At 42.3% G+C, this 14,354-nt stretch overlaps 1 protein-coding gene across 3 annotated transcripts in view; it reads left to right on the top strand.

Annotated features, from left to right (window-relative positions):
* Nucleotides 1–14,354, top strand: part of FGD5 (FYVE, RhoGEF and PH domain containing 5) — a 105,628-nt gene that overhangs the window by 51,522 nt on the left and 39,752 nt on the right. For all 3 annotated transcript variants that reach the window (XM_048068795.2, XM_048068786.2, XM_048068783.2), the window contains 3 exons: nt 7,144–7,286; nt 9,716–9,872; nt 12,446–12,533. In XM_048068795.2, coding sequence (XP_047924752.2) covers nt 7,144–7,286; nt 9,716–9,872; nt 12,446–12,533 — 388 coding nt within the window. The remainder of the gene's footprint in view (nt 1–7,143; nt 7,287–9,715; nt 9,873–12,445; nt 12,534–14,354) is intronic.

Consider the following 14,354-nt stretch of genomic DNA (forward strand, 5'->3'; position numbering starts at 1 on the left):
AGTAATATATCTGACAAAAGATTAGTTTTGGTTCCTGTGACTATGCTCCTCTGAGGTTAAATATTCTCAGGTTGATAAAAGCTAACTGGGAGCAGGGCTGAAATGCAGAAAGGACTGCAATATGTATCCATCTTGTAAAATGACTTTTGATATGCATACAGAATTGCTACAGTTGATTTGAGCTAAGCACCTAAACAGCAAAGTGAAGTGGCTTTTCCAAAACTATCTTATACTAAATGTGTCCTCTTAACATTGGCACTGCCAGCATCTCTAAAGTGCCTCATATCCCTTCACCCTACAGTGAGCCTCACCACCTCACAGAGGGTACCACGTTCTACTCCAAGAGCCAGACATGTGCCAGTTAGGCAACGCTCCACCTAAACCATAACACCTTGTTGAAACAAAAGCTGCATTCCTCCCTGTCTGATGCCTTTATAACAGGCTCCAGGATATAGCCGCCATTTCCAGAAGAGAACCGAAATTCTCCAGAGGCATTCTTGGTGAAAAAAAATTTAACTTGTGTTAGTGATGTGCACAAAGAAAAGGGGAGAAAGAAAAATATTTTTGGCCGTGGGTTTTGGTCCTCTTTGTTTCACTAAATTATTTGTAGAGTTTATTTATGGGATGTTAGGGAATTAATTGGTCATTGGATGGCTATAAAGGGTTTATTTATGGGTACTCAAAATATAAAGAAATGTTTTGTGTTTCAAAAATGCATCTTCATAGTACAGCTGCTAACCTTCTGTGTCACCTAGCCAGCCTGGATAATGCTTTCACATGCATGCTTGAACACTGATGCAGGAACAGGTGTAAGACAGGAGTAAGCTGTGAAGGCTCACATACCCCTGGGTGAGATTGAGCTCTGTGGCCACCATGTCACAGCCTCAAACTGAATGACTTTGGTTCATGTGTGTCTTCTAAACAATTTTTGACTCAACAGAGAATTATATGAACTTTGTGTTTAGTACCTTCTGTGTTCAAATGTGGCGAATGGGTGACAGACTTGGAGACCTTCAGGTGCCGTGACTGATTAGAGTTAGTGGGACCGGAAAAGCACTTTGCATTTGATTAATGGCTTCCCAGGCACTCAGCATTTTCAACAGTGACACAATTTTTTTTTTTATGTTTATAGTGCTTACTGCTCTGCACCTCCTTCTTTTATTAATCATTAGAAGGCTAGCTATCCAGGCAACTGCCATTAAATAATTTGTCTTAGAATTCATTATGATCAAAGAAGCCAGCAATTAGTGACTAATTAAATCCACTGAGATGCTATGGGAAAGGAGTGTTAATCTTGTTGCACCACTATGATGGAAAATGGATAGACACAGAGCTGTTCAGTTATTTTGGAATAAATGACATTTCTATAACAAAATAGGTTACTTAAGCACATCGCTATTCACTTCCCCAGGCACAGTGAGTTGAAAGAACCCTTTGGATTCTTTTTCTTTCCCCAGTCTGGATTAATTATGATGACTGAGGACTTTGAGAAATTGCAGATTCCTTTCAGTTAGGAAAAGTACCCAGAAGATGGTTTGACTGGCTTAGATGGCTGGAAAGTATCTAGAGTATACAGTTGCTGGAATACATAGATAGCCTCCCTCACACACCAGAAAAAATGAGAGCTAGAATAGCACAATGTTGAGATTATTTGTTGTACTGGGACAAGACACATGGAAATTAGACCCAGGTAATTAGAAAACATAGTAATACTCTTTCAGATTTTTTTGTGATGTCGTTTTATCCAGGATATAGTTAGTTAGAAAGAAAAATATCATCATGATGATTTTTTTTACCTAGTTGTAGTGGCTTTTCAGAAAACAAATGCTTCATCCGTCATAGTTGCTGAAAAACTGCAGCTCATGTGCAACTTTTCTTTTGGCTGGTGTCTATTAGATATTCCAGTTCATAGTGAGTCGGTGTGTGCCTTGCAGTCGACAGCATTACAACAGAAAAGCCAGGAATGCTGTGAGGAGACTAAAAACTTATCAGGAGCTGGTTCCTATAGGTGAGGAGAGAGGAAGCTTGCAGTAATCTGCTCAGAGGCCCTCGGGCTCCTTATGGAACTTTTCAGCAGGACCACAGTTATACCAGCCAGATTTCCAGCATGCTGAAATCAATACAGCTACCTTGATTTAATCAAACCGAAGTGAACCATCTAGTGTAAAATATGGATCCCCGGTGAAACATACTCAGAGCTTCTGAGCTGTTCATACCTGGACGTTACCAGGTTTCATGGAAATTGTTTCTTTCAGACTCCTCTCTAATTACAGCGTGTACGTCTAAACTTTTTAATTGACAGAAGCCAGATTTGTAAGAAATGCTGTGGGAAATCCGAGTACAGACCAGGGAAACTCATAAGATTGTCTCTAAAATTTCAAGGAACAGAATTTGACTTTTTGGCAATAGGTTTCATGATCACTCGATCCTGACAGAGGATACTCAACCTATCCCATCCTGGTTCAGGGCCAGATTGAAGGAGCTTGGCATCTTTCAATGTGCTGTGTGACCTTAGAGGTTTCATTTTATCAAGCCCCGCTTCCTTTCACAGCATATTTGGCCACACCACATACAGCGGGGTAAGAGGCCAGGAAATGGTCTCTGAGTGGAAAAATCTAGCTGCCATTTCTAGTAACTCAACGGGTAGAATCACCTTCTCAGCGATTTTTATGCAGCTGCTTTTTTTTTTTTTTTTCTGATGAATTGGCGTCTATGGACAGAGAATGCTTTTAACATATCTTTGGAAAACATTGGTTTCAATAATAACTCACTGTTTACAGAGTAGTGTGTGAAAAAAAAGTCATTAACAGCACAAATCTGGCCAGACTGGTTGGACACTGAAGCTTTTCTTCACAATAGATTTTGGACTGAGGCAGAGCTCAGCTGCAAACCTGCTGGAAGAACAACTCCTAGAACAACAACTAGATGACCTTTAAGGTCCCTTCCAACCCAAACTGTTCTATGATTCCTGATGTGATGGCTTTAGCATGAGCAGGACGCCAACCAGGGCTCTAACACTAGCTCTGCTGTGAGTAGATACTTGGGCTTTATATGTGGTTAGGATCTACCTGACCCTTCATGAGATCACCAAAAGCATCTTTTGTGGCTTTTTCCTTTTTTTTTTTTTGTTTTCAGGTTGCATTGTTAGCATATTCATAACAGATGGTATATATAGTATATTCCATCATAAATCAAGATTGGTTGTTTTGTTATGAATGCTATATTCTGCTAAGTCTTGTGATCTGTACTACAGACCAGATTACACTAGACCATATCATACCAATATGCTCCCTCCTGACTTCAAAGTCAGTCAGTCTAAGTCTTATTCAGCCACTAAGTCCCTGTTCAAGTATTTTTAATGCTGAACTTAAAAAAAAAAAATAGAGAATTGACAGATTTCTCCCCTATGGCTATTAGAACATCTGTCTGTTTGAACACAATAGTACAGCAGTTCTCAAGTGATCATGTTAAAAAACAACCACCAAAACCTTCTCCAAATAAATCGTCTTTTCAAACTGTGGCCACAGAATAATCATTCATTACAAAAGCCTGACATTAGCTGATACAAGCTTGATCCACATTTGTTACCATGCGTCAAAAACCACAGGAAAAAAAAAAAGAAAACCAACACAGATGTATAGAAGTGATGTTAGAGTCTGTATCTTCCTAGGGCCTCATGGGCTGTGTTCTGAATTTGCGTGTCTGAGTATTTGATTCAAATCCTTTAGCCTTGGCAGATTTCTGTCATCCCCAGAAAAGCTATCTGCCAGCACTACATTCACTGCACAGAAATTTAGCACACGTTGGAGCTGGCAAACAATCTAGTCAGTGCTAATCATAGAACATAGCTATGTCCAGAAACCTTTAGTTGTTTCAGGTGGTTCAGGGGGTTTTGGATGAAACACGTAGTGACAGATGCTTTTAATGCTTTGCTGTTCGTGCTGCTGTGATCTGATGGAGATAGAGCCTTGTGCATAAAGTGTGCAGTTGAACTGCCTCTTCTGGCTGAAGAAATTATTTAGACCCCTCCTGCTACTTTACTCAGAGCTGCTTTTGTCTGGACAGTATCTTTTGGGATGATGAGCAGCTGAGACGTGGCTGCAGCTTGCATAGTTACTCTAATGATCTAAGGCAACAAAGTCACAGAAACCATCAACACCATCAGGCTGACAGGATCAGTGGAAAGATACTAACCTGGCTTCCCCACTTGGCCCAAAGGCTGACAAAATTTAAGGTACTTACTGGAAAAAGCCAGCATGTGTAGACTGGTTAGCAATAAGAGAGAATGCTGCAGTCCCCTAACCTTTCCTTCACAAACAAAAAGGAAAGGAAGGTCAGATAAGGACAGATAGTATTTTTATAAGGCAGGAAGCTTTGCAACCTCCTAGTCTGCAGCTGCTGTGCCAAAACGAGTCATCAGGAGCTTTCAAATCTCACAGTTAATGTGGCCTCTCTACTGAGGTGGTGTTTTGATTATTTACTTGGTTTTTCACTCTTACTCCTTTTTTCCTCATCTTGTTCAATAAAAACTCTACACACTTCATGACTTATTGGGATGCAGAAAAAGATTGGAAAAGGCACTCACAGAACAAGTTTCTGGGCCTTTCTATATGACTGCTCAGTTTCTGCTCTTATCACAAACTGGGAGGCACGTAGGTTTCTAATTGTTCACTTATTTTCATAGAGAAACTGAGATTCAGATATTTTGCCCATGAAGACCTGACTAGCAGAAATGTGAAATCCAACTGTAAGCCCAGCTGACCTGCCCATCACACCGGCCTGACTCAGTCATCTATTTGCAAGGAATACAGAGAAGAATTAAACCTGTAACAGTGCTGCAGAATCATCCCCAGAAAAATACAGGATACTATGCTAATGCTATTCACGTAGTTTCACTCTGTAGCAATACTGACAAATCAGGTGCTGAAATTACAGCCACTTAATTTTACCGAATGAAGGCTGCTGCTTTTGAACACCAGATAGTGCTATGAAGATAAACTATGTGGTTGCAGTGGTCTAGCTTGTGGCAAAGGCAGCCAGAATCTGCCTTTGTTAGCAACAGTTAGCAATACCTCTACACAGTGCTGGCATTTCTGCCTTGCTGTGTCGTGCATTGCCTTAGATCCTACTGCCATGGTTTGCATTGCAGACTTCAGCAGAGTCAGGCAGCTCTAAATGCCTCAGTTCCTCTTGCCACTGCTTGTAAAGAGGGAATGCATCTGGCAGCAGGAGGCAGAGGAAACAGCAGTGGCTGGTAGGAACCTGGAAAGAATCAGGGCATCAGAGTGGCTAAAGTCTCTTGAGGTATAGCCAGGTGCGAGCCAGAGCACCTTCACAAGTTTGAAGCTGAGAAGATGGATTGTGCAGGAATTTGGCTTTGACCTGGAAACATTTCAGCATCCAGAGCTCTGGATTAAGGAGACATTAAACAATGTTTTGGACACACACAAAAAATTGCTGTATGCACTTGGAATGATTTTCTAATCCCTGTGAATCTAATACAAATTATCCCTGCAGTTTCAGATGGATGCCTTATTCCTCATCTCTAGGTCTAAGCTGGGGAAACATTTCACTATGCAGTCTTAAAAAAGTGTGCTACTGTATACTAGAGTAGAGTAGAGTAGAGTAGAGTAGAGTAGAGTAGAGTAGAGTAGAGTGGAATGGAATGGAATGGAATGGAATGGAATGGAATGGAATGGAATGGAATGGAATGGAATGGAATGGAATGGAATGGAATGGAATAGAATAGAATAGAATAGAATAGAATAGAATAGAATAGAATAGAATAGAATAGAATAGAATAGAATAGAATAGAATAGAATAGAATAGAATAGAATAGAATAGAATAGAATAGAATAGAATTCAGTGGGAAGAGACCTACAAATATCATTTACCTACAAAGTCCAACTGCCTGAGCACTTCAAGGCTAACTAAATGCTAAAGCATATTAATGAGGGCATTGTCCAAATGCCTATTTAACACTGACAGGCATGGGACATCAACTGCCTTGCTAGGAAGCCTGTTCCAGTGTTGGACCACTCTCACGGTAAAGAAATTTTTCCTCACGTCCAGTCTAAACCTCCCCCAGTGCATCTCTGTGCCATTCCCCATGTGTCCTGTCATCAATGACCAGTGTCTGCCTCTGTGCTTCCCCTCCTCAGGGAGTTGCAGAGAGCAAGGAGGTCGCCTCTTGGCCTTCTCCAGACAGCCCAAGCATCCTCAACCTCTCCTCACAGGACATGCTTTCCTGCACTTTTGCCAGCGTTGTTGCCCTCCTCTGGATGCTTTCAAGGACCTTAACATCTTTTTTAGATTGTGCAGCCCAGAACTGCACGGAATATTCAAGGTGAGGCCGCACCAATGCTAAATATAGCGGGAGAATCGCCTCTTTTGACCAGCTGACTAAGCTGTGTTTAATGCACCTCAAAATGCAGTTTGCCCTTTTGGCTGCCAGGGCACACTGCTGGCTCACATTGAGCCTGCTGTCAGCCAGCAGTCCCAGAGCCCTTGCCAGAGGTGGATACATTTTAATATTGAGGAAAATACTCCCGTGCACACTGGATCAAAGGCACGTCTAAAATGAGGAAAAAAGGTCTCAGTTTCATATGGAAAATTATTTGTTTCATAGCTTAAACTTACTGCTTCTTCCTCTCTTTAAATTTGGATTTGGCGACAAGTGCAGCAATTTTCAACACAAGACATGTAGAAGGTTTTTTTATATATATATATATATCATGGACCTATAAGGTGATGACATTCTCATCCTTCATTTTTTAAAATTATGTTTCTGGTTAAGAAACACTAGAAAATGAGATCAACTACACCCAGAAAAGCAGGGGAAAAAAACGAAGGTAAATAAAAAGATAAGAAACTCATTGTATACATAAGGTCTGATGGCTTGGTCAGGTGAAATGTTAAATTTTGTGTTCACAGCATTGTGGAATCAGATGAAAATGTGTATGAACTAATGGATGCAATAAAATATATGGCATTATCTCCTTGCTCTACTGAGTACAATCTATAACTATGGATAGTGTAACTTAGAATTCCTAGAAAGTGGAGTTTAGGATTCAAGAAATTGTAATAATAATTTCAGAGAAGAAATTTTGTCTGTCTGCCTAATTTCTGTGTTGCTATTCACAGGATTTATATGAAGGTATCATGAAAGTGCTTGGAGAAGATGAACAGGAAGAGGTTGAACTCAAGCAGGGCTTAAGTGAACTCTCTGAGATTTATGAATTACACCAAGAGATCCTGGGAGAGCTGGAAGAAAGAGTTCTTAAATGGTAAGTAAGGAATGGCACAGCTTGACAGCCTTAACATAACCTCTGTGACACAGTGTTCCCTTGACCCCCCCAGCAACAAGGCTGGGATACCAGCAGGGGTGAAAGGAGAAGAAGCTGAACTACTTTGGCAGATTTTTCATACAGAAAAGAAGTAAACATACAGATTGTTAGGCTGAGAAAGCAAATACTGAAATACTTCCACAGTGCACAGCCCACAGCTCTGAAATGGCCTCGTTGTAACAACAGTCTGTTGCATATACATTATCCTCTCTTTCCTTTGCCTTGCATGTTTAGTCAAGCTAGTTCACACTCATCACCAAGTGGCTTCACACACATAGCCTGTAGGTCACAGACTCGTGCTGTGGAAGGCAAGAACAGCTTCAGACATCAGAGCTGACTCTAAAGAAGATTCTTCACTTACAGAAATCTACATAGCAACTGCATAGCTCTCAGATGAGGAGTACCCCTCACTCCAACCCCAAAGCAAGGCTTCCAAGCCAAGCAGACCCTACCAGCCTGCAGAGGGACTCCACCTATGCCAAACACCCTCACAGGGTTAATTTCCATTTGCCAGCAGTCCTTGCTAACCTATTTTGTGATTTTGTCCTGTTTTCTCCTTGTACATGCTGTACATGTACATGACATTTGAGTGTCATGATGTGACACTTGCAGGGCAACCAGGCGACCAGGCCCAGTCAGCATGGGTTTATGAAAGGCAGGTCCTGCTTGACGAACCTAATCTTCTTCTATGACAAAGTGACGCGCTTAGTGGACGAGGGAAAGGCTGTGGATGTGGTCTACCTTGACTTCAGTAAGGCTTTTGACACCGTTTCCCACAGCATTCTCCTGAAGAAACCGGCTGCTCATGGCTTGGACTGGCGTACGCTTTGTTGGGTTAAAAATTGGCTGGATAGCTGGGCCCAAAGAGTCGTGGTGAATGGAATCAAATCCAGTTGGAGGCTGGTCACTAGTGGCATCCCCCAGGGCTCAGTACTGGGGCCAGTTCTCTTCAATATCTTTATCAGTGATCTATATGAGGGGATCAAGTGCACCCTCAGTAAGTTTGCAGATGACACCAAGTTAGCTGCGTGTGTCGATCTACTCGAGGGTAGGAAGGCTCTGCAGGAGGATCTGGATAGGCTGGACCGATGGGCTGAGGCCAACTGTATGAAGTTCAACAAGGCGAAGTGCCGGGTCCTGCACCTGGGGCACAACAACCCCAAGCAGCACTACAGGCTGGGAGATAAGTGGCTGGAAAACTGCCTGGCAGAGAAGGACCAGGGAGTATTGGTTGATAGTTGGCTGAATATGAGCCAGCAGCGTGCTCAGGTGGCCAAGAAGGCCAACAGCATCCTGGCTTTTATCAGAAACAGTGTGGCCAGCAGGACTAGGGAAGTGATTGTCCCCCTGTACTCGGCTCTGGTGAGGCCGCACCTCAAGTACTGTGTTCAGTTTTGGGCCCCTCACTACAAGAAGGACATCGAGGTGCTCCAGCGAGTCCAGAGAAGGGTAACGAAGCTGGTGAGGGGTCTGGAGAACAAGTCTTAGGAGGAGCAGCTGAGGGAGCTGGGGTTGTTTAGCCTGGAGAAGAGGAGGCTCAGGGGTGACCTTATCGCTCTCTACAGTTACCTTAAAGGAGGCTGTAAAGAGGTGGGGGTTGGTCTATTCTCCCACGTGCCCAGTGATAGGATGAGGGGGAATAGGCTAAAGTTGCGCCAGGGAAGATTTAGGTTGGGTATTAGGAAAAACTTCTTTACTGAAAGGGTTGTTAGGCACTGGAATGGGCTGCCCAGGGAAGTGGTTGTCACCATCCCTACAGGTATTTAAAAGATGTTTGGATGTAGAGCTTTGTGATATAGTTTAGTGGAGGTCTTGTTAGTGTTAGGTCATAGGTTGGATTAGGTGATCCTGGAGGTCTCTTCCAACCTAATTGATTCTGTGATTCTGTGATATGCTTCATAAATAATTCAGTACTGTGCTACTGGGTGCTGAGGCAGCCAATGGTGGGGCGGTGCTGAGCAGGGGGCAATGAAGAAGAAGTGAAGATACAATATTACAACTGAAGACATGATGCTATCCTCCACAACCAGTGCTCAAAGCCCTGCAGCAGCTGAAAGGTCTGTTCAGAGAAGCAGAAGCTGTGTCCAGAAAGAAGACAGCCTGCCTGCTACAGACACATATGGCTGCCATGACACTGGCATGGCCAAAGGATTGACACCTCAAGGTGCCCGTTCTACAGCAGCCCATTTTGTTGTCCAGTGTGTTTGGGAAGTATTTCCTATTTCCTGCCATTTAACCTAGGCTTTAGCTGCACAATGTGCCTAGCCACTGTGGGTCTGATGAATAGAACTGCTGCAATGAGAAAGAAGCAGAGCTTTTCTTCTTTAATTTTTTGTTTGCTTTTTTTTTTTTTCTTTCTCTGGCCCTAGGGAGGAACACCAGAAAGTTGCTGATGTTTTTCTCTCCAGAAAATCAAGGCTGAATCACCACACAGCTTACATTATACAGTTTGATAGGAATTTGGCTTTGCTAGATGAAACTTGCCATAAATATTCCCAACTGGCTACCATCATTCAGGAGTTTGAGGTAAGGCCCTTTTGTTTTTTTACCTGCAATGATGTATAGCTGCACCACAGGACTTATTCAAGGCATTTTTTCTGCAATTCCACCAGTGTTCCCAGAGGGTAGAATGGGAGAATAGCTCTCCTCACACATCCTGCTGATAGAACTGAAGTAAGATGTTCACATGTGCATGATGTGCTTCTGTGTCTGCATCTGTTCCCCACGCTCCCATGTGATACAGAATGTATGTTTGAGTCCACAGATCTGTGAATATATTTTGTTGAAATATATGCAGATAGTGGAATAGTTTCTCGTTCATATATCTAACATCTCAGTCCCTCTGAGGATGAGTTAAAGTTAATAACTGTTATTGTTACTGTGTCTTCTTATCTATTCTTCTTTCACTGCATTTTCTGCCTTTTCTTTTGTACTGGGTCTGGCCAGGATGAATGTTAGGGTTAGGCTGCATGAGTGCTTATCTGCTGGCTGGGGTCAACCCACAACGTCTTTAGAATTGCAATTCTCTGCATTTTTAAATGCCTGTTACTGCTTCCTCTGCTTACAGAGGATCTTGTGACAGGCAAACAATTGAACTGCAGAGGAAGACACCACCTCCACTAACCAAATACAGGGTTCTTTTCCTCCAGACCCCCCTGAATGGTCTGTAACCTTTGGGCCTGTATCACTAAGCAAGAAACATATTTTCCAGTTGTGGTAACTTAACTCATCCCTGTTGAGTGACTGAAAAATACCATCAAAATGCAACTGACAGAAACTGAAGCCACAATTCTTGATAGCATTTTAAGGTATTGGCAATGTGGCTGGTTCACACCATTTCAAAAGTGTAAAGCCATAAGTGGATAGAAAGCTCATTTGGGCTGTACTAATACTGTTGAGCTAAAATGGTCAAAGACATGCTGCTTTAATGTTTATCCAGAATCCATGTTTCTTATTATCTTTATCTGGTACAAGAAATAACAACGATTACTTGGGTGTAAGAGGGCATGTGGGATAAATTAGTGATTGGACCTTAAGGGTTATTTAGAATACCAGCTCTAAGGAGTACGGATTGTTTTTCTCTGCAGCACATGTGAAACATTAAGGATAACAATTGATTTCAAAAGACATTTGGAAGTCAGCATTTACAAACAGATACCTTGTAGTCACCGCATTTGTTTCCTGTTAGCACGTGAGGGTAGCTCTGATGGCTCACACTGCTGTGAACATGAACTTGTCAAACGCAGGTTTTCTACTGATGATCAGTATTCCTAGCATCCCTCCTGGTTACGTCTGTGGACTTCTGTCTTAAATTTCAACCCTAAAATCTGTCTCTTATATCTAAGAAAGCAGTTGGAGCTTCACCTAGGATGAGATCAGCAGGACTTTAATCTAGAATAAGTGAGCTCTGTTACTTCTTGACCTTTTTGCATGCACACACACACACACACAAATTTGGGGTAGGTGTCTATCAGACCTTTCCTATTGCATTTTTAAAAACATGGCCACTATTATCTTCCTAATCTAACAACAAAGAATTTAGGTCCTCATCTTGTTTCTGTTACCTTTGAATTGAGTATGGGGGCTGGTAATACTCAGCACAACCCTGAATGCACATTTAGTAAGAGCAGTCTGTCAGTTAGAGGAGTAATACAGTAATATGAAACATCTTTTCTGCCTGAGAAAATACTGTCTCTTCCCAGACTTCCTTTAAACAGTTAAGATTCCTATTCCCCCTTTTGTCCTGTCTCCCTTCACAAGTGGCAAACACTGCAGAAATTTTGGTCGATGAACATTGAAACCCTGTGAGACTTGACTGGCTTTCAGACTCAGACCTCATAAAGAACCAGCTGGGTTTTGTGCCATTCCGCTCAGGTCCTGGCAAGCTTCTGCTTCTTGGTGCCTCTGGAGATGGAGGCTTTTGAGGACTGAGTTTTGTGGGTTGCTGTTGGTTTTGCAGCAGTGTTGCAATGCTTAACAGATACACAGCAAGTTTCCTATTTTAACTAAGACCTTATGAGGCCATATGCAATGGGCTGAATCTAAAGGGAAAAGGTAAAGAGAAGAATGCTACTTCTCCATTTGTGTATTAAATCAGATCACAAGCTCCCTCTGTTTTGTTGTAAACACTCTCCAGACACTCAGTTCCAACTCCATCACAGAAAGGTGCTTTGCTGTATGCTGCTCAATGCCATTTCTTGAAATAAGATACTAAAAATTTGTAAACAGAACAAACTTTCATCAAAAAAACAACAAAGATGACAAGCTTCACTGAGATCTGATGCTTCTGGCTCTTTATATGCCACCCTAAAATCTTTATCCAACCTTTACTTTCTAAATGGTGTTCACTTTCTTCCCTTTTCCCTCTGAGTCCAAACTATTTGCAAATGATGCCATAGAAAATAAATTGTTAGAAGTACTTCTTTAGAGTTACAAATACCCCTTAGCAACTTGGTAAATTGGGAATGGTTCAATAGAATATGTGCATTTGACTGTTAGCAAAATATCAAGTGGACACATCAGGTGGAGGAGATGACAGTTTGCTGCTGAGCTCACGCATCCATGATCTTTGTGTTTCCTCTCCTTTCCCTTGAGGACAGAAGAGCTCTGATGGAAGCCCACAGAGTGTGAAACACCAGCTTTTGAAAGTGGTGCAGCGTGTCTTCCAATATCGCGTGCTGCTCACAGGTCAGTAAAACTAAATAATTCTCAAAGGTATTCAGTGGAAGCCCTCCCATGTTGGCCTGTGCTACACATTGATGCCATGACTCTAAATTAGGTCTGGAGCTGCATGGGATTTCCTGGGAACTTCAATCTGCTTAATACAAGATTCAGAGAGCCTGGCACTTCTTCAGCACAGCCATACTAAAAGGTCACTAAAAAGTGTGAAGTCAGGTGCTTTTAGCCATTCCTTCCTGGCTTTTCCCTTCCATGAGTTAGGACAGGCAGAACTCAGGAACCTTGCTGCCAGCAGACAGGTTTGATTTTATGTATGTCAAGAGCAATTATCAGAGGCAATTACCAGAGGTAGTAGGGCACAGTAGTCCCCAGCAAGGGGAGGCAGTCTGCACTGTATCCTATATGACAGTGGCAGGCACCATGTCCTCTTCCTCCATCAACAAAGCAGTTGTACCCAGTACTGCACCCTGAGCACCGTGTACAGTACACCTAAGGCAGCCCAATTTCTCCATGGTCTAGGAGGCAGAGATCCAGATTTACAATGACAGTACCTTTACAGATCTTACATTTACAGTAAAACCTTCCCTTTATATTCCCTTTACATATACATTTCTCCTACCCAGAGTCTCTCCAAGGTGGGTGGTTCTGTTCTCCCCAGTGGCTTATTCTGTGCAAGCCATTGCAAATAAAGCAAGGCCAAGGCTGTGAAGAGAGCAGTCTTTCTGGAGCAGGATGTGGGCCCTAAAAAAATTGTGAAGTTCAGGTTTGTTACTAATGAACTGGTTATGGAAGGAAATGGTGAAATGTAGCCAATGAATCTCAGTGTTGTCATGTAATTTTGTCAGATTGAAACCCAAAAAGGAGGGATCCATAGACATAAAGATGGTGAAATGTTTTAGGAGTATGTATATGCGTGGGTGGAGAGGGATGCAAGATGAGTTATGTGTGGGACAGTAAAAAGGAAACTATAAATCCTGCCCATACTCAACAGCTGGTGAAATGCAAGGCATATTATAAGAGACTCCTATAAACACAGCAGAACAAAGGGACCATATGAATTTTTATTCACAGCACAGATTAGCAGCAGTTTCATCTTGCTCTAGACACTTTGATCAAGGATGCAACTCATTTTTCACAGCTGTTCTTTTCTTTTTTAGTAGCAGCAATACAAATGAACACCGGATGCCAATAGTAGAACTTTTTCTCTGTCTGACTTGCTTCCCTCTCTGGGTGTGTCTACATTAAGGGCAACTTTCCAGATGAGTGGGGTGCAGAAATTAGTTGTCTCACATGATACTTACAGTGTTTTTAGTGCATGCACACAAACAATGCCTCTGAGGAAATGGGCTTGTCACATCCCTGTCAGAAATACCCCCACCATACTCCATTTTCTCTGTCCATTTCTGTGGTCCATGGGGCAAATTGCAAACATGAAGCACTGTATTTTGTGAGAGAGCTGGAAGAGTCTGAATGAAGCTCCAGTGGCTGGACATTCCCTCCATGCTTGAAGCAACTTGAGCTTTTCCTTAGTGCCCAGGTATTGGCACTAACTGGAAAAACGAAAGCTTTTGTGCGCTCTGGGATAAGGTGTGCTGGTTCAAAATGTTCCAGAAAATAGCTACTACAGTTTTTCACCTCATGAAACCAAGCCCTTCTTTGGCTGCTAGGACAGGGTGAGTCTGGAAGAGTGCAGTCCTTCAAATTCTCTAAGTAGTGGTAAAAAAAAAAAAAAAAAAAAAAAAGCAGGTGTTTTTGCGTGTTCATAACTGGCTGTTTCTACCAGATAAAGAAGGGTATTTTATCAGGATATCGGTTGCCAGTTACTGTACT

This window comes from Anser cygnoides, chromosome 10 (assembly GCF_040182565.1).
Source record: "Anser cygnoides isolate HZ-2024a breed goose chromosome 10, Taihu_goose_T2T_genome, whole genome shotgun sequence".
In the NCBI taxonomy this organism is placed as follows: domain Eukaryota; kingdom Metazoa; phylum Chordata; class Aves; order Anseriformes; family Anatidae; genus Anser; species Anser cygnoides.